Raw genomic sequence first — 25,173 nt, forward strand, 5'->3', positions numbered from 1 at the left:
GCATCTTTGCTACATCCAGACTCTTGTGTGCAAAACTACCTACACCAGGTTTGGATATGAGCCATTCCCATTTGTTTTCTTCTTTTTCTGTAACTTTTAGTTGTGAAAATACCCCCAGTTTAAGTCTTAAAAATGGCATTCTTGAACCAAATCTCAGAGAGAAGGAAGTGAGCCTCTTAAGGAGCAGATTTTATGTTAACATGTGGACTTTTTCCTTTATGTCAGACTAAAAGGGAAAGTGTCAAGAGGTCAGCATCTGCCAGATTCAGGAGGAAATCAGAATTTTTATTGGAAAGTACACTTTGACTGATAAAAAAAGTCTAAAATAACTCAGGGAGTAAGATAGATAGTTTTAAGTTGGTGTCATTAGGTCACCTTTCCTTCAACTTACATCTCTTGGTCTGTTCCTGCTGGAAGCAGTGCAAGTAGTAGGGCAACTTTTACACTAATAAGGACTCTTATGTATAAATGAAATTGCTTCCAAAACTCACTAAATACTCCTTGTTATTGACTAAATCACTGTGTTGTTCTTTCTCTTTATTCACCCATCATTGCTAAAAAGATTTCTGAATATTTGGAAGATTTTTAGATTTGCTGATCTTTAAACCATCTCTGAAATGCAGCATGGCTTCGTCTTTATTGTCACTGCCTACCAGAGCTCCCATTTCTGTATGTGACAACTAGGAAATCAGAAGAAAAAACCAACATATTATTCAGAAAACTAGGCAAAAATGGGATCAAGTCTTCCTTCTTGCAGTTCATTTTTGTTAACCACTCCTTTGAAGAACTTATTTTTTCCTCTCATGCTTTGTCTCTGTAGTTACTGATAAAATACCAGGTGGTGGAATGTTTAGGGAAAAAAAACTGTGTCCTTCAAATAAAATATTTCTCTTGTAAATTTAATTTTGGTTAAAAAAGGTAATTTTTCCTTGGATAAACACTTTGAAACTTGCTGCTTTCTTTCTAACATCAAGTAGTAGATGATTCCCATAAGGCTACTCTGATTTACACCCTCAGTATCTCTTTTTCTAGTCATTTCACAATAAGTAGTTCTTCACTCAGTGACACCCATAAGATATTTGAAGCTTTTTCCTTTTTTTAAAATGCGAAGAGGAGAATTATAAAGTATTACTGTTTAAATTTGGTTATATTTCTAGTTTTCATTTAGGAGAACTCATTTTACTTTATGTCTAAGCTGCTCATGGCCATGTCAGAAGATGATTCATTTAACAACTTCATAGTCCTTTTGTCCTTCTCCAGAAGGATTCTGCAGGACTTTCATGGGCACAAAAATCCTGTACATCCCCTAGTTCATTTCTGAAATGTATGTTCTGAGATTCTGTTTCAGCCTAGTTTAGAAGAGATGGAGAAAAGATTCCACTGTCTTTCTGAACAATGAATCTTCAGAGCTTGAAAATGCATATATCATCTATACCTGACTAAAGGATGGTGATTCTCTTTGACTGAAACTTTTAAAGTTGAAGGGTTTTGTCTTGCACAGGCAAAAAAACACCAAAAAAACCCACCTCAAACCCCCAAACCAATCTGACTTAGCTTAGATTATAATTAAGAAGCTATTTTATTTTTTCTAAGTATATGGGTATTGTCCTGAGCTGCAGAGTGTCACAGAGCCCTTGATCTCCTTTGTGGTAGAATTTCTTACTCAGGATGATGTAGCTCAGGGAAACATCTCTGTCTTTCAAACATCTCTCCTATTGACCATGCTTCAGATCCTAATATTTTCTTCCTTGAAGGCAAAAATGCCTTTCTGTTTTCTCCTCTGTGATAACTGATGCACAGCTCTGAAGAGAGCTGCCCAGCCCTGTGCACTAGCTCCTCTTGCCAGCTCCTAAATTTCTGCTTAGATTGTTTAGTGTGTATGTTAAATATGTGTGCACAGACAAAGAGATCGGGATGTTCTGAACTGTTTGTGAGGAATCAAATAACCACAGCATTATAAAATAATTTAGGTTGGAAGGAGCCCCTGGCAGCCTAGTCCAACCCCCTGCTCAAAGCTGTTCATTTCAGATCAGGCTGTTTAGAGGTGTCTGATCAAGTTTTGAACACCTCCAAGGCTTGATTGAGCTCTTGCATATTCTTTAAGCCAGTTCCACTCCTCCTCATCCTCCTCCTCCTCCTCCTTCCCCTTCCCCTTCTTCTCCTCCTCCTCCCTCCCTCCCTCTCCCTCTCCGAATTTAGGATGTTCCAGATGTTTGTTGTATTTTGTACTATCACCATTCAGCTCAGCAAAGAGACAAGCTCCATCTTCCTTCTATCTTCTGATCAGATAGGCATAGACAGCAGCAAGGTTTCCCCTTTGCCTTCCCTTCTCAGGGCTGAAGGGACTCTGCTCTCACAGCCCCTTCTTGCACCCAGCCTGGGTGCCACTGGCATTGTTGCTCCAATAGGCAACACCTGCTCATATGGGATCAAACTGGTGTTTGCTGATGCATTTCCACAGAAAGGAAAGGATCAAGGGCACCTTTGTGCTTCTGATGGGGTCCTACCAGGACCTTTGTCCTGGCCCTGTCTCTCAATTTTCTGAGTTCTCTGTGTCAGTCTCCAGTGACAGAGGTGTGGTAACACCACTTTCTGGTGTCCTGGTTCATGTCACCATCTTAGGAGTCCAAAATATCTCATGACAGTGTGTCAGAGCAGTTGAGTGATTTGCTCCTCACTTTCCTCTGTGTGATGCTGTGCAGACCGAGTGTAAAAAAATGAAAATATAGCAGTTTTTTTCTTAAGGTAGGAATGTGGCAGCTGAGCAAATCTATCTTTTTCCAGAGATGCAGTGAAGCTTTTGGATCAAAAAGTACCACAGTCCTTAAGAGTCAAGTGTGACTCTCTTACTGTGAATAAAAATAGTGGAAATTTACATATGTTGCACCATCTGTTTTCTTTTTTCCTTTTACTGTTTTTTTTTTCCCTTTTAATAAAAGTGGCCTTACTTATTGTCTTCTGCATGCTCTGGAATGTGGAAATACTACATCAATGCAACAATGACAAGTATGAGTTTGAGGCAGGAGAAAATTAAAGATATTTATCAAAGTATTTTCATCTCTTTGGAGAAAATTGTTGTTGCTGAGTTGCCACACTACCTGAAACAAGCTCTTGGTGGATTTAAGCAAAATATTACAAGTATCACATTCTCTGTTTTCTGTTTAGCTTGTCTTCTTGGGAAATAACCAGGCTTTTATGGTTATTTTAGATAATGGGTTTTTACCCTTCATTCCACTATTAGCATCACGTTACTTATAGAAAGACATCTAAAGAGGAATGGTTTTATTCAAAGCTTGTTTTCTTTCTAATATCTAATAGCAAGTATCAAGTGTCTCAATGCTATGCCTAAACCATCTAGCAACACCAAAGCAACAGCCGAGTTTGTTCTGAATTCAGTGCTTTGTCAGCAAATAAAATCTGTTGTGACTGGCCTTGGTGCAATACACACAGCTGGATAAAGCACAAGGTGCTTTCAGAGACCACCTGAGAGATGTGGGGATGTCAGGGGGCAGAAGCAGCTCTGCAGACCCTTCCTTGTGTTCCCTGTGGAGAATGTAAAAATGCTGTGTCAGAGATGCTCAGCTGGATGCCTGTCCAGCTGTCAAAACAGAGGCAGGGTCCCCTGGGTTCTGCAGCAGCAGTTTTGTTTCCTCTTTCAGCACAATAGCCTTGGCATTGCCCTCACTTAGCATCACTTCTTTACCCAAGTACTCCCAGGCACAAATAGGCTTAATTTCTAATTTATTTATCAGAACAAAGGAGAAGGTGAAGGTCCTGTCACTGGAGTCCATGCTAGGCTGTTTGGTCAAACAGCCTAGCCCAAAGACCAATATTTTTTTAAAAATACTTCTATGAAAGCACAAACCAAAGAATTTTCTTCTGTGCTACATTACTAAGTGTGCTACTTCTCTAGTAACATTCAGGAATGGGAGCAGTCTTTTGTCACCTGGTTTATGGAAATTGGAGGTGTTTGTGAAATCACATGGAATTATGGGAAAACTCAGGTTGCAAATATTCTAGATGATGGACTGCAGACATGGAAATGGAAGCTTGTGGGACCTGAACTCCCTGACAGTGCCTGCCCTGAGCTGAAAATACCAACTCACTCAAGCTATCTGCACTTGGACTTCACTAGGCCAGCACAGGCACAGCTTGCCAGGCTGATTTATGGTGTTTGCTGTGCCAAATCCACCTGATCTGTTCTTGAAATTGGTCTGATCCTGGGCCTCAGCTCAATAAGCTGTTCTATACTCAGATAATTCTGCAGAGAACCAGAGATGTCTTGTGCATCTATAATACATGGAGGACTGGGAGCTGGCTCTACTTTGGTAAGATTCAAAGAATTGTTATATGGAAACAGTTTAAATAAATGTGTAACTGCTTTGAAGGCTCCTTCTTTAAAGATGCCAGTCATAAAACCAAAAATTTTTAAGAACTTTTATTAGATAAATGCTAAATTCCCCTGCAGTGGACATGCTGTCTTCTTTCAGAAATGCCACTTGGAATTGGTTTCTGAATTGGCGCCAGTAAACTTGTATACCCTGGGACATCTCTAGCATGTGAACTAGCATTTCTGATTGTATTACTAAGCTCAGATTAACTGGCTGTCTATGAACAGCTGTCAAACCCATTTCACAAGTGGTGAAGTGAATAATTCCAACAAGGATGCAAAGACTGGCATGGAAGTGGAACACAGCCACTGCCAGCCTCTCTGCATAGTTTCGGGGCATCACCAGTTTTCTTTGGTCGTGGGTTGCTCACAAAGTATAGAGTTTACAGCAGCCAGAGCAGACATTTTAAAGTTACAGTGATGAGTAAAAAGACTGATTTTGATACCTTGTTTGGTTGGAAAGGGGAGGCTTGCATTTTTTAGTACAGCAATAAACAAATGCAGAACGTGGGAGAAGATGACTCAGAAAACACCAGCATAGTCTGATGTTTGTATTACAACATAATAAATGGGCTGTTTTATAAGTATTTGAATGCACATAGACGGAATGCAGATGAACCTAATAAAATATTCCTAATCACTGGATGACAGCCTCTCTGCAAGAAAGAAAAATTGATCACCTCACATGGAAAAGGAGATGTATCTTAATTTTGTGGTGTTCTTTCCACGTAGAAAGGATGATATTTAAGATTCTCTTTTTTAATAAAGTGCTGGACTTTCTGTCAAATGGCACTTTGTAGAACTCAAGCAATTAAATAAATGCTTTCTTTGTGAGAAAATATTTTTGGATTGGGGGTGTTCTTCTGGAAATTCAGATATTGATTAGTTGTTTTTTTGAAAGGTGAAAAATAGAAACAGGAAGGATTAAGATTAGAAATTGTGATAGTGGAGCATGGGGCTTTTATGCAGCTTCCATTAATACCTTAAAACAGAAACCTGAGTCAACAAAAAATGTGTCAGCATTTTGGAGCTAAATCAGGTTTATAAAGAAAGGAATTATTTTTGCAATTACTTTGGAGACAATAGATAGTAGACCTTATATCTCAACAGGAGAGCTTAACTATCTAATGCTCCAGATAGCTACACTGTTTTTTCTGAGTTCTCTTTCTTTCACCTTAAAAGATTAGAATTATTGCTCCTGCCCAAACTCAAATGTCTTTTATAAGGATTTTAATTGCATTCTCCTATTTGAATCCCTTTGGGTTTTTATCCATGTAAAACAATTTAAAAATCGATTAATATTTTTATGTCATATTGTTTGAGCTTAATTTATTTAAATGCAGTAAAATTTAAGATAGTTCTTATTTCTCTAAAGGGGCAGACTTAATTGAGGAGAGTGGTTGAAATTAGCATTAGCTAAAATTATGACAATGATACTGATGATTTATGACAGAAGAACATTAAATATTTTTTGTCTTCAACTAACATTTCTTTAGTAATATCCCCCTGAAGGAAATGTAATCAGACTTCAAGCTGTTTCACTAATTCTTTTGTACAGAGTCTGGGATGCCAAAGGATTTCACCCAGTGCAGAGTGGCTGGAGTGTCTTTCAAGCTGTGATAAATGTGTTGAGTTTTAATACCACTTATTTTACTTCTTGGGCTCATTGGCTACATTAATATTGCACTCATTGCTATTACTAAAACTTGTGATGGTAATAAATTGAGAGAGCATGACACAAAAGTATGCATAGCTTGACTTTATAGTAGTTTCTTTTATTTTATTGTAGTATTTCTTCAAGAAAGTTTGGGAAAATATATAGATTTAATTTCTCATATCTTTTAAACATGTACCTGATATATATTATTTTCTATTTTAGCTTAGCAGTTGTATTCACCACAAGTTACGTGTGTTAGAGAAAACAAAACTCACTTCTAAATTCAGCTCACAAAAGCTGGGTTCAGTTAAAAACTGGCCTTGCTTTGACTCAATGATGCCATAAGGTCACTTCCAGCCTGATTTATTGTATAGTTTAGAGATTTCAGTGCAATATCAATATAGATCCCTTAGGTTTATTAATTCACACATGATTAGGATTTGCACTTTGCCAGAGCAACTTTAACACTGCGTATCATATCACTAAAGACAAACATTTCACTCTGAGAACTATCCTTTGCTTTCAATTACAGAATACATTGCTATTGATGTAACACCAGTGCTATAAAGTTCATTTATATCTTTTTCAGATCATTCTTTTTTTCTCTATATATACTATAAACTCCTAATTGCCTTTAGAGATCCCTGAAGACCCAGAAATTGCAGAAGAATATTATAAAGATGAGTTTGAATCCTATTCAGAGGACAGTGAAGAGGAGGAAGATGTAGAATTGTCATGGACAGTCTCTAAGACAAATCACCAGGTAAAAGTGACCTTTGAGAACCCCGTATACACTTGATGCTCATTTTCCATGAGAAAACTGAGTTCCTTCCCAGAACTTGTTCTGCTGGCATTGCTGATTTTTTTTTAGGAGTGTGTGTATTTATATCAATACCATGAATTAATTATATGCATATTATAAGATATTGATGAGAAAGATTTTTGCATTCCTTCAAGAATAAAGGTAATACTGCCATGAATGCCTTAAGGTAGATCATTGTCAGAAACCATTCTTGTAACTCTAAAACACTCAGAGTAGGATCTTCTCAAATGCCAGCTATGATTTAAATTAAATTAAAGCTGAAGGTATACTTCAAGCATAATATCTATGTTCCAGCTCTAATTCCCAGGCAAAAATAGTCACCTCTAGTTCCTGCCTGTATTAAACATATTTTCTAGGACAGCGTGATGAGTGATGAGCCTAAACAGCCGCAAGACTTGTTCAGCAAACCTGTAGACTTTTCTACCCCACTGAAAGTGTCAGTGAAGAGAAAACTTATTGCTGAAAGGCTTAAAGTAGCTTTATCAGTTAAGGCTGCCACAAGAAAGTTAGGGATTGCAGTGTGAAGGTTGAAGATTATTGCAAAAGGCACCTAATTTAGATCTGATCAGAATGAGCTGAGATGAATCTTGTCTCCAGTGATCAAGTCTCAGTGAAATCAATAAACTTAAGTGCCTAAGGCAGTTCTGAAAATGGATCTTCCTAAGGCATTCAGGAACTATCAATTTCTCCCATGGGCCTCCAGTTTCAAGCATGGCCTGCAGTGCCTCTGAATGATACTATCTGGTTCTGCCCAGAGACAGTAACTTTATTCTGTGATCATGTGCAAAGTTTGCAGAACAGGGTGTGATGTCTTCTGCATTTCAGGGAACCGGCCAGGAAGACTAATACTTTTCACTGAATTGTAAATACCTTGTGGTTTTTGAAAAATTTGAACTAATAGCTTCTTTGAGATGTAGTTTTTAAGACAAAAATAAAGTGTGAGAAATCAGAACTCTACTTCTTACTATACTAGCAGGGGATCCTAAAATTGTCCCACAAGTAAAACTTGAAGTTTACTCAGAAACAACTCCATTCAATCCAGACATGTCCCCCTAACTTTCAAATTAAACACACAGGATGCCTTAAAATTCAAGAGCAGTTTGTGATCTAAAGAAATTGTTATTCAATTGTAAAACATTGGATTATCTTAGACAATAATTTTTAAAAGTTTGCTGTATTTGTGCTTACCCACAACACATAGACATGCAAAGAAACCATTGCCCAGAAAGTCTACCACAAGGTACTCTTGAAAATCAAATTACTCATTTTCATCATTGAAATTGCTCATTTTCATCAGACTCTGAGACAATTTTTCTTTTTTAGAATGCCTTTTGAAATTTTCATTCAACTTTCATTGATGGTATCATTAAGTGTCAATCAGTAGTGGTTTTGAACAGGCAGACTGCTGCTTAGAATTAATGAAGGGCAGAAGACAAAAATAGATTTCTCAGTAATGCAGAATAAATTAGGTGTTGGCATTCAGATGTGAGCTGCAACAATCCCTCATGTTGGACTGACTAAAAATCCCATAATAAGAACCAGCATGGTGGGCTGGAAGAGCCATCCCACTGGCACCCCATTGTCTCTGTCACCTTAAGATATTCAATAAGTGTGTTTCTGGCTATTGACACAATTACCTTTTCTATTTTTTGGGGAGTGAAAATAGGCAATTTTTGCTTTCTCAAGTGAAAAATTCTGCAGTAAATCCGAGGTGAAAGCAGACTGAACATACCTGTGCAAATCTGAACATCTTTGTCTGAACTCAGCAAACAGAAGGGTGTGAGGGGAAGAAAGCAAGCATTATTAGGGAGTAAACATCTAATGCAGGTTGGATGGAATACACAGAAAGGTCCCTCTTTAGTTATTATAAAGGGATTTAGAGTTATTAACATGCACACAACACCTTCCTTTGGATATCAATGGTTGTGTGAGATGAATCCCACTCAAAGGTAGGTGGGATCATGCTCAGTATTAATAAGAAGCTTCAAATCCTACCAGAATAGCAAAAATTTGCTTCTGCAGTCATTTACTTCATACCAAAACTCCTACTTCTATTTCTATGATGGTATTCATACTCTTAAACCCTTTCTTCAAAGATACCTTAAACCAAGCTTTTGGAGGTGTGTGCTAAAAAGTCATCCCACAGCAACACAGGGGCTAGTAAGGTAATTTCTGCAAATCTCTTAAATTTCCAATCCTAAGATTGCTTCACTCGTTACTTCTGTGCAGAGAGGGCAGAAATGCTGCACCTGGTGGTGCTCTCTGGTGACCCCATTATTTGAAACAAGGATTAAAATAATTTCCAATGTTCATGCAGTAGCATGGGGTCAGCAAAGTCATCTTTATGAACAACATATTAAGGTGCAAAATGTAGAAAGGGATATGAGCTATTTATTCAAGCTATATTAGGCCCCCAAAGATGTCAAGACACACTGAGAAGTAGCAGCCTCACATGGGATGTAAGGCCACTTAGGAAGGTAGAGTTAGGCACTGAAACACTTTAATTTTAAAGGTTTAGGGTGGGAGCTAAGACCGCCTCATGTTGACACGTTTCAGTACAGCCTATCTGGTTTCAGATACATTTTCCAGCACTGGAGTTTAGTGTCCTTTGTTCCTTTCTTTTGGAGCAGAAATGCACATTGGCAGATTTCAAGCAGCAATTTGCCAATTACTTTTCCAGACCTCCACCTCTTCAAGCCAGTGGTTCTTTTCCACTTGTTTTTTCAATAGGAGAACCAGTTTCTAATCAGGGAGAAATCATAAAAAATAATGACACACTGTTTTTAAAAGCATTTTAATGCTTTAAAAAACAGTGTGTCATTATTTTTTATGTTAAGCTGCTTTTAAAAGCAGCTTAACAGAAGTTTCATCTTGAAAAGTTAGTGTGCAATGAAGCTTCCATTGGCTTTGATTTAGCTGAGATGCTGGTGGATGCTCTTTGCTGCAGTTCATCACCATGCTCTTAGTGGATTTCTCAGTGACCATAATAACAAATTCACCCTCTTCACTATGACTAAGTCTACTACTGTGGTGCAGTAGGTTCCTATTTTCAAATTCCAAGTTGCTTCTGAGATTGTCAAGCCAGACAATCAGCTGAGATAAATTATCATAGCTCCAGCAGCTCTGAGTGTTCTGTGTGCTGTGACCCCTGAAATGCTCCACTGGATTCCTAACACATGTTTTGGCAGGCTTGTGGCTGTTAGAAATGGGGTTATTTGCTCTGAATCTGGAATACGCAAGCATTCACCCACACTGGTGCCTGTGCATGGGAGTGCCTCTCTTCTGGGCATCTGTCACAGTCCCTTGTCCATTCTGTAGGGCTCTGCTTTCTCTGAAAAAAAAAAAAAAAGAAAGAGAGAAAGATTAAAGAAATAGATTAAATGAAACAGCTAAACTCTCTTCCAGTGTTAAACCCAAGTGGGGAAAGGATAGAAGGATAGGAGTGATGAAGAAGTGAAAATATATCTTTTGCCTTACAGCATAAAGAGAAGAAACCAGCTTTGTTGTCATAATCGGATAAATATGATGTCCTGTTGTGAGATGTCAAAGGTTTGGGAATTTCAGGCTTAATCCCATTTTAAAAATGTTTTAAAAAGGTTTTATTAAAGCAATAATGTTGTATATGGTTATTTACTATGGTTTGCCTATCTGTCTGTAGATTTGTGGTTAACTGTTAGTGATAATAAAAGTAAAACTAATAATGAAATAATAATAGCAGAAAATCAATATAACTTTTTCATTTTGAATGAAAAAGATTTAATGAAATCTTTTTAATGAAGTCCTAATAGTTATTTTTTTTTAGAAGTACAGAGAAATGATATCTGTGATACTGTCTTAATTCAATATTCAGTATGTGCTGTGTATATTAACATAATGAATGCATTCCCTGGCATTTCCTGGCTGCAGAACTGGAAACGAAACACTTGTGCTGACTTGATCCAATCAGGACCCCACAGGCTGCTCCAAAAGGGGAAAGAGGCTCCTTTGAACCTATGAGATTGTGGGTTAGCTGTTGTAATGGCTAACCAAGAACCTGATTCCTGCCTTGCAAACCTCAGCTAAACTAGCAGAGCCTGTTTCAAATATAAGCCCATACAGCAGCTTGGGGTGAAAGAATAGTTAATTTATGCTCACCCCTAACAGCTCCCACTTGCATCAAAAGATCCTTAACCAGTGCCAACAATTATTGCTGTCCTATTTAGGAGTGCTGGCAGTTCCTAAATTGAGAAATTTAGAATGGGCATTTTAATAAGATCACAGAAGAGCATAAAACAGATTGTCCATTGTAGAAGTGGAGGTCAATAGTGTTTCTTTTTATTCCATTGTTTTCAGTCTTAAAGGCATAGAGTGCTGACTGTTTTTTAAAAATACATATTTTTGACATATTTTTAAAAAATAGATATTTTGGACATATTTTTTAGCAAGGTCGAGATTTTGACTGTCAGTTTTAAATAGTCAAGAACTGCTGTGTTTTTAAATGTGATATGGCAGCAGCTTCTGCACACTCAGAGTCCAAACTCTTCTTGGACTGTCATAAAACTGTGATGTTCTTCCTGGACAACAATCATTGCTTAATTGCCAGAACTTTAAATTTCATCTGTGTACACAAACAGCATTTCATATGAATGATATCGTGGCAAAACTGTCAGCCATCTGTTTGGTAGCAGAACACTTGAAATATAAAAATGTTAAAATCTCTTCTTAATTAATTTTTTTTAATTAGTTGTTGTTACTAGACATGTAAGTAGATGCAATTACATGAAAGATAGGTATTAATTTGCTGTGAGCAGCTATCATAAACATAAAAATTTTTGGCATCAGTAGAAAGTATATACTTGCCTTTTTCAATGTAATATTGTTTTTGTTTTTCCAGGACTAACTGTTGATAAAATGCTGGTATATTTTCACAGACTGCACACCACCCTCCACAGTAAATATATCTCCTTTAAAATCCATGCACAGTTGTTTTAAACACTCGTGTTCTGCAAGGAATCTGACTTAAATTGTGGTTTGGTTATTGCATCATTCCAAAGCCTGATGTTTTAGGAGAAGAAGACATAGAAAATGTCCTGGGCAGTGTAACTTCTTTATAGTTTAGTCTTGACACTTACTGATGTGATATCCTCTATGTTTGTGGGATGGTGCCTCTGCAACACAGTGTTTGTGTTTAGGTTTGTGCTCACACTAATGCTATTCCTATTTCTATTATTCACAGGACAGTGATATGGAGGCAATGGTTGAGTATTTGGAGAGTGTCCTGAATAGCAGATCATTGGGTAAGATGATGGATCCTCTTTAGATAGCAGCAGTTATTAGCAGTCGGTGTGCATCACTGTCCAACTATTTTCATTTTGCAACAAAATGACTCAAAAAATGTGATCCCTTTGAAATTGGCTTCCTTAATCTACTGCAAAGAAGTACAACTATGCCAAAAGAAAAGGCATAGAAAGTTAAGTGCTTCTTTTGAAAACAATAAAACCATAAAGCATGATAGTCAGAAGTATAAAATGTTATTAAAAAAATTTTAAAACTTGGCTACTGTCATTTTTTTCTTCAGAGGAAAATATTTGAGGATGTGTAAGCTATTTTATAGTTTTAAATCCTGGTAACAATAAGAGAAAATGAATTAAAATATTTACTATTTTAAAAATTATGATCAAGGTTTGGATAATACTTATTTATATAAGAGTATCTCATTACAGGTACAAAGAAAAGAGTGAGAATGTAAGTTAGTAATTTAATCCTAAAATCTCTGGCAAAATATTGCCTATAGATTTACAGTTGGAAAACCTGGGTATTTGTGGTCTACTTAAAAGCTAAAAAGAAAACTTATGAGAAAGAAGGCTGTTTACTGCGTCTGTCACAGTCACTGTCCTCAGAGCCACCAGGTGGGACTGTGCCAGCAGCAGCCTGAGCATGATTTGCATGAGAAGCCAGCTGAGCTCCCAAAGGCTCCCATGGGAGCTGCAGCCTCGTTTAGCTGCTTTGTTTGCACTCATTCAGTTGGGATAAACCTGACTTGGGATTATCTAAAACCACAACACTCCTAGGAAGTCCTGCTTCCAGAGGCTCTTCCAGTGCTGAGCTCTGGTTCACCCCTGCTTGTGAGCCTGGGCAGATGGGAGGAGAGAGCCAAAGAAGAAGGATGAAAGGGAGTAATCAAAGTTGTTGCCAGATCACCTTCTGGGTCACGTTCACTGGCCACCTTCTGGGTCCCATGCCAGGTGATCCTCAGGACTGAAGGAAGGAACATTTGCACCCAGTTTCTCTTCACACTTACAGAGAACCTCCTATCTCCAAATTCTGCACTCATTTATGCATTTGCAGCATCACTGTCAGCAATGGGTTTGCAGAAGTTGAAATAACAAACAAATTTTGCTCTGTGCTTCAATATCCCTTCATTTAATAAAGAGAGGAATTGCCTTGAAGGTTGGTGAGAACAAACAAGCATATTAGCCTAAGACAAACAGTGGTGTTTTAAAAACAATCTTAGTATTAGAAACTCCCTTATCTTCATCTTTTCCCTTCATTATTAGGGACAAGAAGATTACTTTTTAAAAATTGTAATATTGAAGAATAAATTGTACTTTTATCACTAAAAAAATTTCCCACCAGTCTGTGCTGAAACTTACAGGCTTTTTTCAAACTGGGCAGTAATTAGGTATGATTTTCTCCAAAGAAATATATGCAATGATAATAAGAGTCAAATCTCCAGGTTCCCTTTTATCTTTGTATGCCCAGTATCACTTAGAAAGTTCAAACTTTCATTATTCTAAGTTCTTCCAAAATCAAGCTACACACCTGCAATTTGGGTCATTTTAATGTGTTTGCTAATGTTCATTTATACCTTGTGTATTCTTCACTGGACTCCAAATTCCCATTGCATCAAAATTTTCTGTATATAGTGCATTTTACCTAGGTTAGATACTTGCTGTCTTTTTCACCCTAAAGCTAGTTGTGTCCCCTTCCAGGTCTGCATTTCCTTCACTAACCACTAGCACATGGGTTTTACCCATGGCATTGCCAGTACTAGCCAGAGCCTCCTTTCTCGACATCCCATGCCTGTAGTTTTTCACATCTCATCTTTTGTTCCCACTTTTCAAGCCATCTGCTGTTGTACCAGGCCTGTACTTCTCCACATTAATTGAATTAAGTTAGTTATAAATATGTCTTTCTACACAGAATACTGCTTATCCATCTAAAAAAGCAGGTTGTATCTTACAAGAATAACTGGAAATAAAACAAAACAGCCCACTACATAGTAATTCAAGGAACTGCTGCTATAGGTTAAGCAATTCAATCAAAATTTCCCTCAGGACAAGACAAGATCAGACAAAGCCTGAAGCCTTGCAGACTTAGTTCCAGGTGTGTGGCCTGGGGCAAGCAGTGGCAATACCATATTGCTGGGTTACAGAGCTACAACAGAATTATAATGGCTGCTCCTGAAAACAGTATGGGTTTCATGGCAATAATACGGCAATGGAAGCAGGAATCTGGCCAGGACAGAATTTCTTGTGGTATCTTTCATTATTAAAGTAATACAAAAAGATTATGAGTCATTTCAAGCAGTTGTTAGAGAATAACTAAGAAGAAAAACACTAGAAGTTTTTTTTTTTTTTTAATGTCAGCAAAGGCTGTGATATAAAGGATGCAATAAATATAAATTGTATTTCAACAGGTGGAATTTGTTTAGTATAAACCTCAGTGTTTATAAAAGGACTTGGGAGGTAACTGAGTTTTCTCCTCAAGAGGTCCCAGAATCACTCCAAGTACAAGAGCTTTTGTGGTACACAGTTTCTTTTGTGTTGTCTATAAAGGTCCATGTGGAGTGTGTTTGAAATAAGATAGGCTGTGCTGATAAATTGAACAATTGGGAAGACCCCAGAAAAAACTGCAGAAGATAAGGGAGTTTGAAAAACTCATTTTAAAATTTAGTAAATTTGCCTGGCATTAAGGGAGAGAAGGTTAGGGGGAGTTGGGTCACTTTGTATTGTTTATGAAACTGGAAAACACATCTGTTTCTAATCTTTTATATCTTGTACAAAAAGGCATTGTAGGATCTCATATGTAGAAGTGAAAGGTAAAGAAAAGAAGTTTGTGATTCAGTGGAGATGACAGCTTCACAACTCCTCATGGCTTATGAAGAGATGCAAAAGATGTGTATCACCTGTTCTTTGGCCATTAGCAGAAATGTTTGTAGGAATGCCTTTGGACCATAATTTATAAAAACTCTTACCAGATAATGCACCTATGAATAAATTCCTTTCTCTACAGATCCTCAGTGCAAACCTCAAACTGGTGCTCTATCACCTGAGAGGACAAAGATCTTTTGCCCTTTGCCCTGTGTTGTTTCTGCAATACTGGGTTAGACACTGGGAGACATTGAAATACATTTAGAAAGCCACAATATCTGGTTTTGAAAAGACAGTGCTCTTGTTGTTTCGTTTGATTTTGTTTAATGGATCAAGAATGATATATTGGATAAAAAATGCAAATAATTATCTGGTAACTTTTTGCAGAAGCATAGTTCCTTGTTGTGTGTGGATATGTGGGCACACAAACTGCCTGAAGCTGGATGCAAAATACATGGTTAATCAAGTAACTGCTTCTAAGAAAGTACCTTTGATGTAGAAGTTGGTATGGTTATGAATCACCCCAGAACATTTGTTGTGGTGTGCTGCAGCACCAAGGTATCAAGCTCTTAGCAGTCTTCACTGAGAACTCTTTTTTTTTAATGACTAACCACACCTTTGCAACATCCTAAAATATTCAGTCTGTGCTGTGTTGCAGTAGCCAAAAAATCATATTAAATGGAGAGAAAGATATAGAGTTTGCATGTAGAGACTAAGTTTTTCTTGGCCAACTGCCAATGTGTAAAGTAGACAAAATTTGAATTATTTAGCCAGGAATCCCAGGGAAAAAAACCCAACAAAGCAAACCCAAACCCCAAAACAAACAAGAAGGATGTTTTTAATAATGAGATGTCAGAGGAGAAGGAAATATTGCAGCAATAAATATACCAAATTCGCTACACAAAAAGAATATGCTGAGCACTTACTACAGTGATATATCCTGTAATAATAGTAATGCCAGAATTTATCTGGTGCCTGTGGTTAAGTGTACTCCTTTTTAAGAGACTGCAAGGTTTATATTTTCCTTAGGTCACTGGTGCTCAGGGCATCAATTTTTAATTGGTTTCAAAGCAGCAAAGCCCTACATCTGGACCTTAATACTGGGCTAACTGAGAGAGGAGCCCACTAAGTCACAAGCACTGCTTTGCACAGCACCTGGGATTTCCTCAGAGCTGTCCTGAGGATAACTGAATTTTCCAGAGCTGCTGAAGGAGTTGAATGCTTACAGACTCCATACAAAACATATGGATATGCATGTGCACTGTTACAGTAAACGATCAGGAAATGTATTAATGGGTGAAATAAGTGGTTGCCAGTAAGAACTGTGCTTGTCATTTTTCATCTTTTAAACTACATTAACTATACCTGAGTTGTAATACTTGGGCATCAGATAACTCCTAGCCATTAGGTATAAGATAAGCTAGGAGAATGTTTTTAAATGTGCAATTGTTTGTCCATCCTGCAAATGGAATCAGGAATCCATTTCTTCTGTGGTTCCAAGCTTCTGAATCCAGCAGATGCTCACTGTGATTCAGTAGGATCACTCACAATGGAAAGTTTTAATCTCAGTATTCAGATGGATGTGATCAGGGTCTAGAATCATGTAAGGCATAGGAGCTTAACTGTTGGGAGAGCCATGATTACACATTCCAGGGAAGCATTTGGTGTTCTCTGGGGGTGTCTATATCAGCTCATAGAGGGAGGGGAGCAGCAAGCTGCCTCTGGCTGCATGTGATCCCTGTTAATGCAATCCAAACTAAGCCAAACACCAGCTGAGTCCAAGCCAAAAACCCCTGGTAGGAGGAGAGTGTGTGCTCAGTTAGACAAGACATTGTGTTATCTTGTTTGACTTGTGGCTTGTTCCTACCCTGTGCAATGCCCTCCCATGCCTGTTCAGAACTTGGGTCCTGTGTGGCACAGCCCACACATTTACGCCCAGATATATCTCCTTTTTTTGGGCAGTGTAATCCTAGTGCCAAACAATTTGCAAGAAAAGGCTAAAATAGCTGCTTTGTTAACTTAACAAATTGAAAGCTGAAATAGGATTTTTTTTCCAATTATGAAGAAATGAAAGGTGTGGTATTTGCTGGGTCCCCAGGATAAAGGAAGACTTGATGAATCTGACTCCGTGTTCTTAGAAAGCTAATTTATTATTTTATGTATTATATTATATTAAAGAATGCTATACTAAAACTATACTAAAGAATAGAGAAAGGATACTCACAGAAGGCTTAACAAGATGCTAATTAAAAATTCATGACCTCTTCCAGAGTCCTGACACAGCCGGATGACGATTGGTCATTAAGTAAAAACAGTTCACATGTTGGATAAACAATCTCCAAACCACATTCCAAAGCAGCAAAACACAGGAGAAGCAATCAGAGAATTATTGTTTTCATTTTTCTCTGAGGCTTCTCAGCTTCCCAGGAGAGGAAATCCTGGCAAAGGGATTTTTCAGAAAATATGACAGTGACATGAAAGGAATTTGCAAAAGGGAAGTAAAGAACTGCATAAACCAAGGGAAGGGACTGGCACAGGAGGAAATTGAACATGAACTACTTGCCAGAGAAATTTTATCAGGAAATAAGAGATTTTAGCCACTAGCTCCCAGTGAGGCTTTGAAATTGTCTTTCAATGGGAGCAGTCAGGGCAAAAAGTACATAAATTTCTTAGGAAAACCACAGACTTGTATGATGGGATGACTACATGAAATTGCAGCATATTTGAGCTGATAAGCCTGACAGTCCTCTGTGATTCAGCACTTCTGTGTTCCTGTGGACAAGGGCCTCAGTGGTATGTGAGCCCTAGGTCCTGGAATATTGCAACAGCTCACAAGGCCTGCAAACAGACAGAGTGGGTATGTGTGTTTATGCATGTATATATTTCTTACACATACATATGTATTTACATATACAGGTATGTTTTTATATATATATATATATGAATGTATGTATATGTATATATATTCATACATAAAAGGAGTACCTTTATCTGAAGGAGAAACTGATGTGGTAAGATAAATACTTCCAGTTTACAGTAATGATCAAGCTCAAGGAGAGACTTGCCTGTTAGGAAGAATGTTCTTGCTCAAAGTTAAGTAAAAAAACAATAGAAGAAAATGCATATTGTCTAAACAGATTTAATTTTCTTGGATATTTATCCATCGCAGAACTTTTTCAGGTGATTGTCCTTTCTGTTGTAATTCCTTGTGCATTCCTTGTTATTACAATTCTGGTGCCTTTAAGCTATAAACCTATTTGTCCCTCAGTAAGGAATTGCCCTTAATGTACATTTAATAATTTAATTCATCTTTAATTAATGTGGCACAGCCTTGTGAGAAACACGAATTGTCTTCCTCCTTCTGACTGCCCTTGATTCTGCAATAGAGCTCAGGGGATGAAGGTGAATAAGGTTGTGTGTCTGTGCATTGATTTGTAGGCTCGAGGACTGTCACCAGAGTGTCTCCAGGGGTGCCCCAGGGATTCAGAGCTCTCAATGGCACAATGGCTGAGACCAAGCTGAAACGCATGAGGGAGTAAGTAGCATATTTATGTGTTACCAATGTGCAGGCAAAGAATATGGGTTTGGAAAACTGCAAAGCACAGCAAATAAAACCCAAAAATCCCATCAACAAAAAGAAGTGGATGATAAGGTGTTTAGAGACTTGCCTACTTGCCTCCAGAGAGGATGAAAGCTGACCCTTACTTCTGATTGTTTTCTTGTAAGCTGCGCAATCACTGACATCCTTCCAGGATCCAGTTTGCCTTCCCTCCTGTCAGTGTCATTCTGAATTTCACTTTCTTTATTAGCACAGCCCATGCCCACAAATCACCTGCAGATGTACACATTACCACCATGTTTGCTCCTTCACTTGCAATTCATTTTTGCCTGGAATGAAAAGTAAGTGGGTTTGTTTCCCATGGTGATATAATGTTTTAAACCAAACAAAATTGCTGCTGTTGGCTGGGATTTTCAAATGAGACAGCGGGCAGTACATGGGCAGTTCCCTTTGAAACTCATTGTCTACTTGTTTTCAGCATTGCTGAAATCCCAGCTTTATATAAACCTTTTTATAAAGGTTTCAGTGTCTTAATAAAATGAAGGTCTGTGCTTCCTTTCTAGAATGTACTGGTTAATGTATCTTGAGCTTTTATCTTGACTCAGTCATTTCTGGCCTTCCAAGATTGATTGCATCCTGTTTTAGGTGCTGATCTGATAATCATAGTGATGTGTATTATTTCTGGGATCAAATGTTCTTTGCGATGTTGCAAGATTCAACTGCTGTCAGAATGTAAATTCTTTAAAAAAGGGCAATTTTTCTCCTGTGTAGGTGGACAGTGCCAATAATGTGGTTGATGTTATTGGAATACAAATAAATTCAAACAGTAGATGCTAAGAGTTATTTAAGTGAGCTCTCTGAAGAAAATGAGTACAATTCCAACAACATTGATAGCAATCACTGTTTTAAACAAATCACCATGTACTACAGGAAAATACCATTCACATTTACTCCTGGTAGAAGTTGTTTGGTTTTACAGTATTTCAAGATTCAGCAGCTCCCAAGGTTTCACTTCATGGCTTAGCCCTTACTGTGCAATCAGTCCCAGGTCTCACAGCCTTTCACTTGTACTGCTTTCCGTTCTCATTTCATGGAAACTACTTATAAAAATAAATTAATGCGTTATGTTGTCCCAGCTACTTACAAGGTGAGATTTTTAGTCAAAATGCTCACTAAACTTAGAGATTTCACCTGGTGTTCTCATGGTTTCTGGATAGAACTTAAAATATTTTGACTTCATGGTCATTGCTTTTAGGGCTGAAGTATGTTTGGGTCACTTCTTTAAAATTCTGTTTTTCCAGTGCTGTTTCATGTTTTTCATGGTTTGTTGTGACTCACGTTTTTGTCCTTTCTCCCAAACATAGCATGACTTTTTCATTTTCTGAATATGTACAGATCAGGACTTAATTGCTTGGAAAGTTAAATGTTGAGGAACAAGTCAATGAGCACAATACCCAGCATGTGCATAGTCAAGGGGATCCCTGCAAACTCTGACCCATGGCCAGTCTAAACACAGGGGTTTTCAGTGGTGAGAAGGAGGCACATCTGGCTATGAATCAGTACATAAAGCCACAGCTTCTCTGCTCATCCTTCAGCAAACTTCATATGATGTGTTTTTTGAATGTCATCCACATAACAGTGCCACATAAGCAAGGCTAATATAATTTAGACTTGTGCTATTCAGCTTTACTTGGATAGGTGTAGACTTTTGGGGGGATGGGGGGTGGTCTTCCAGATGACAGCTTCTGATGAGGGAGATAATGTGGGGGATTTGTCTCACTGAGACAAACTGAGTAGCTGGAGTTCCTAAAAGGAAAGAGAAGAGCAGAGCACGGGTGATTATGTGGAGGTGCAGTGAAATCTGTTTGGGTGTCAAGTCACTCTAGAAAGAGGACTGTGAAGTTTTGGGATTTCTACCATTTCCAGATGTTAGGAGCAATAGGTTCTGATGAGGGATACTCCTATGTCATGAGCTGCTCGTAAACAAACTTTGTGCCCACTCATTACAGATGATGTTACTGGCAGAAAGTGTCAGTAGCTCTGATAAAACGGCAGATTCATCTAAAACACAGGGTCTAACAGTGAAAGCACCTTTTAGCCATTTCCAATTGACACGTGAATAATGCTGGCTAGCAAACCACTGTAGCAAGGCAGTCACTTGACAAGATGTTATGTGCTCATTGCTTGAGTTACTGCAGCATGACTCACTAAATGCCTTCTTTGACTTGCTTTGACTTGACAAGAATACTCATGTGAGAGCAAAGCTGTACTAAAATCTTTATGGGACTATTGAAGGAAGCCACTGATATTCTTGAATGTGGTAGGTAGGAGTGCTTGGTCTCCTCCTATTTTAATTGAAAAGAAATGGCTTTTTTATCACTACAACCCCTAAATATTTCCCCTGACTTTTTCTTTCAAGTTACCATTGCACTCTCTGTTCCAGTTGATTGCATCCAGCATCAATGTGAATCTCTGTCCTCTCAGTAAAAGTCATGATAAAATCACCAACTCCAGTGACAACAGTTTCTAGTTTGTTATATTTGGTATCAGAATTCATTATGAAGTTTATCAGAGCAGAGATTTAACTTTACCTTTCAAGCAGAGTTAATTGTCTCCACAAAAATTTCCACTTCAGTGCTAAGCATTTGGATATTGGGATCTGCAGTGTTGATAAGAAATCTCCATTTTTTGCACTAGCTCAAGGTTATCATTATCCTCCTTCCCAGCCCCGTGTGCCAGCAGTGAGAACTGAACCAAATATAGAAATCGGAGCTGCGAGACTCTTATTCCTCATACTGGGTTTTGAAACTGAGGAATCATGTTAGATGCAGGAGGTGGGAGGAGCTATTTCGTGGTATCTTCTGTCCTGGCCACCATCAAAATCTTGTGGTGGTTCCCATCTTGGAGATATGAGGTAACTTGGTGCATGCCAAGTCTGGGAAGCATTACTGCCATGTGCTATCCAGAGCCAAGTTATCTTCATGGAGAGATCCACAAAGACAAACTGTTCAGACTGTTCCACTGATGTTCCCCTATAGAGACTTTCCAACTGTGCATCTCAGAAGAGAGCCACACTGTTCTTCAGAAGCAACTCCTCAAACCAAAGCATTTTCCCCCTGACAGATTAAATTGTAGTAGCACCTATTAATTTTTTCCCCTGAGGTCCATACAAAAAAACTTGCTACAGATAGTTTTGTGCTCCTTTGTGGAGATATCCATGAATATCTGCAATGAGTCATTTTAATAGCCATGAACTTTAATATGCACTTCAGAATTCAATAAAATGTATGGCAGTAGAAGGAAAAGGCTTTTATGCCCCAAATTTTAAGTAAATTAAAATCCTTTAGCCCAGCAGTAAGCACCTCTTAGTCAGTCCCCAAAGTGTTATGCACAGCAGCATACCACCATCAGGAAAAAGACTTCATCATCCCCTGCTGAGTGTAAGTAAAGCAGTCTTTCAGAAGTCATGAAGAAAAAGCATTGGGTGATATTTTTATTCTGCTCCTCTGAATGCTCATAACACTATTGGTTTAGACTCATGAGCAGTATGTATATATGCTTCTTGTGCTTGTGATGCTACCATGAAATGCATAGTTTATCATAAAAATTCACAAATAAAGGTCATTTTGAGGTCATTCAGTAAGCACTAGATGTTCTTTGAGATAAGTAGTCCTGAAATGCTAGAAGTATAGAAGACTTTTTGTACATTTATTTGTGCAAGTAAAAAAAAAATACAGTAAAGAAAGTGTTACTTGATGTAGTATTTCAATTTATGCAGAGTAGACCTTTCTGAGCCAACTGAAACTGGTTTTGTTATTGATGTCATTGAGGGCAGCTTTAGTGAAGACAAAAGCAACAAATACAGAAAAGCTAATTTATTTTTAACAGTTTGATTAAAACACTTATCAGTGACCTTTTGATTGCCATTTACTGTCATGTTGATGGTGTCATGATGTAAACAAGCTTGAGGAATAAGATGTCTTCTCACAGACAAAAGACATATTTGGTAGGGAAATTTATTGACACTGTCTGAGCTGCCACTTTGTTGCAGGTGAATAGAGTACTCTTGAAGGTATTGATCCTGAAATGCTTTTGAGCATTGGATTTCCTCTTACACACACCAGTGTTCTGTCCAACACTCCATTTTCAGGTACTAATTTCTGTCTGGTGATCCCAAGGCATCTTATAGCATGACTATAGTTTTCTGCATCTCATGGGCTAAGCCAAAATTTTACTTACATATCCATTTTCCTTGTCACAGTTTCTCATACCTCATTTTTAAAGGCCAGTCTCAAATGAGTCTACTGAGTTCATTATGGAAAAAAATTAAACATCTTAGTCCATGAGTTTATCTTTCTTTTCCTGAAAATCTATTTTAAGAGAATTGCACCATTATTCTTTTCAATACTTTCCAGACCCAAATTTGAAGAAAGTATTTTGGGTTTGCTGTTTGCTTTAGAAGCAAGTGAGAGCACAGTAAACTCAGCAGGAACTCTGAAAGATTGAACCCTGCCTGTGTGTGGCCAAGCTGGGATATTGGTTCTTGGCTTCTGGCAGGGAGAAGTGAGTGGGTGCTTCTGGCTCAGGAGTCATTGCTGCCCCCAGGCAACGACTGAAAGAGAAAGTTGGAATGGGTAAATCCTGTGCTTTTCCTGCTTAGGAAGAAATAAAGGTGAGTGAGACAGTGTCTGCTGCTCAGAAGCCTAGGAGTCCTCTGCAGCAGAGGCAGCAAGAACTCCTCAAGGCTGAAGTTAGAGCTGATGACCTAATTCCTCAGGCATTTTCCATGAGTCTTCCTTCAGCTTCTTCCCACTGCCCTCCCCTTTCCATGACCAAAATGGGCTGCTTCTCTTGTTGTTGGCACTTTGTTTCTTATGCTGCTCCTCTCCATCCTTCATCTGAGGATGGGAAGAGCACATCACCTGCCCACACCATGATTTCAACAGTTCTCAGCAGCTTTACATTTGTTAGGGTGCACTTTGAAATGAGCAGTGAGAACAAACTTGGTAGTTAGAGTGAGTGTGTATTGGGGCACAATTAAAGTTTGGTGCATTTTTTGGGGATGCTCGTCTATTGCCCATTTCGCACATTACTTGAATCACTCTTACCTCACATTATTATTACCTCAGGTCATAACAATGTGTAATATTTTGTGAAGTTGCTTAGATATGTAAAGAAAACACAGATTTTTTTTTCAGCTTCTCTGTTGAACTGTATGTCATAGATCCATGAGTCATTCTGTTATTCTGAATTTTTAAGGACTTTTTTTTTAAAGTGGACATTAACGCTATGATTGCTTCAGCACTAGAGAGAGTTTTTATTCACTTTGAAAATTGCATTTCAGTAGCAAAACAACTAAAATTTTAAATATAAACTCATTCATTTGAAAATGTCAAGTGGCCCCAAACACTCAAAACATTCAGAGCATTATACTTCTTTTTGTTTTGCACACAAAGCATAGCTTGCCTAGTTTCTCATGCTGAGCATACAGAATGCATAGATTGAGCTGCATAGATTGAGCTGTTCAGATTTCCAGCACCTTGATTTTGTCAATAGTTTGCAAATGCAAAAATGCTTTCATGCAGCATTAATTATATAGTCTGTTTTCAATATGGAACCACTCAAATAATTTTGACACCATTTACTAGTAGTATCATTGCAACCTTGAGAAGTTTGCTTGAGAGAAATGTAGGTAGGGAATTTTCCAAGAGGTTTGATGCAGGAATGACCACAGCTTTCTTTTGAAAGATATTAAGAGTTTGCTTTGTAGGAAAAAAAAAAGTACTAAACTTCTATCTACATCTTTAAATGCCTAAACAGCTCTGTGAAGCTTATTTTTATGCAGACCCAGAGGAAACTGAACACATAAATCTTCCTAGACCTTTCTGAAAATCATAGATTTACTGTCCATAGTTGGTAATTGCTTTTCTTTCTTTCTCTATAGAATGGTGTCATCATGGAATTGTATGGCTCTGCCAAAATGTGAATTTGCCTTTGTCACTGTTTTGTGTTAGGAACTTCTTAAAGAGCTACAGATGTGAAAAGAGACCTGAAAGGAGTTTTGGACTTAATCCACCTAGGTTCAGGCCCCATTGGGAGGATATAGATGTGAACTAAGCCCAAGTGGTTGATGTTCAAAAAACTGCTTTCAAAAAACCTTATGCAAATGGGTATGGGAGCCTTTCTCTGTATATGTTAGTGTCTATTTTTATGTATATGTAAATACATAGAATATTTAAATACATTTAAATATTTGCCATAATTGGATATCCCACATTCCACAGTGGTTAGGGGCTTTTCTTAGCTTTTAAAATGTCTTTTTGATTAGATTGTTTAAGAGTATTTTTACTTTTACTATAACTTTGTATGGGTGTTTAGCATAGCTCAGAGCTTGAATTCTGCTTCACCTCCCTCTGTGGCTCTACAGTACTCAAACCCAGCTGGAATTTCTAGCTGTGAGTAAATTACTGTGGTGTTTGTGATATTTCTATCAAGAATTGTCTCTCTCTGTACCAGCTCATTTCATTAATCTTGCCAATGAAGCACCTTTGAAGCATTGACAAACCTTTTAATGAGACTGACTTATTGCTAACTCAGAAATGAATTGGTTTA

General features: G+C 37.9%; 1 protein-coding gene across 3 annotated transcripts in view; it reads left to right on the top strand.

Moving 5' to 3' along the window:
* The window catches only part of NEK11 (NIMA related kinase 11), an 81,996-nt gene that overhangs the window by 48,930 nt on the left and 7,893 nt on the right, over positions 1-25,173 (top strand). For all 3 annotated transcript variants that reach the window (XM_050971486.1, XM_050971485.1, XM_009086384.4), the window contains 3 exons: positions 6,686-6,810; positions 12,086-12,146; positions 18,441-18,537. In XM_050971486.1, coding sequence (XP_050827443.1) covers positions 6,686-6,810; positions 12,086-12,146; positions 18,441-18,537 — 283 coding nt within the window. The remainder of the gene's footprint in view (positions 1-6,685; positions 6,811-12,085; positions 12,147-18,440; positions 18,538-25,173) is intronic.

This window comes from Serinus canaria, chromosome 2 (assembly GCF_022539315.1).
Source record: "Serinus canaria isolate serCan28SL12 chromosome 2, serCan2020, whole genome shotgun sequence".
Lineage (NCBI taxonomy): Eukaryota > Metazoa > Chordata > Aves > Passeriformes > Fringillidae > Serinus > Serinus canaria.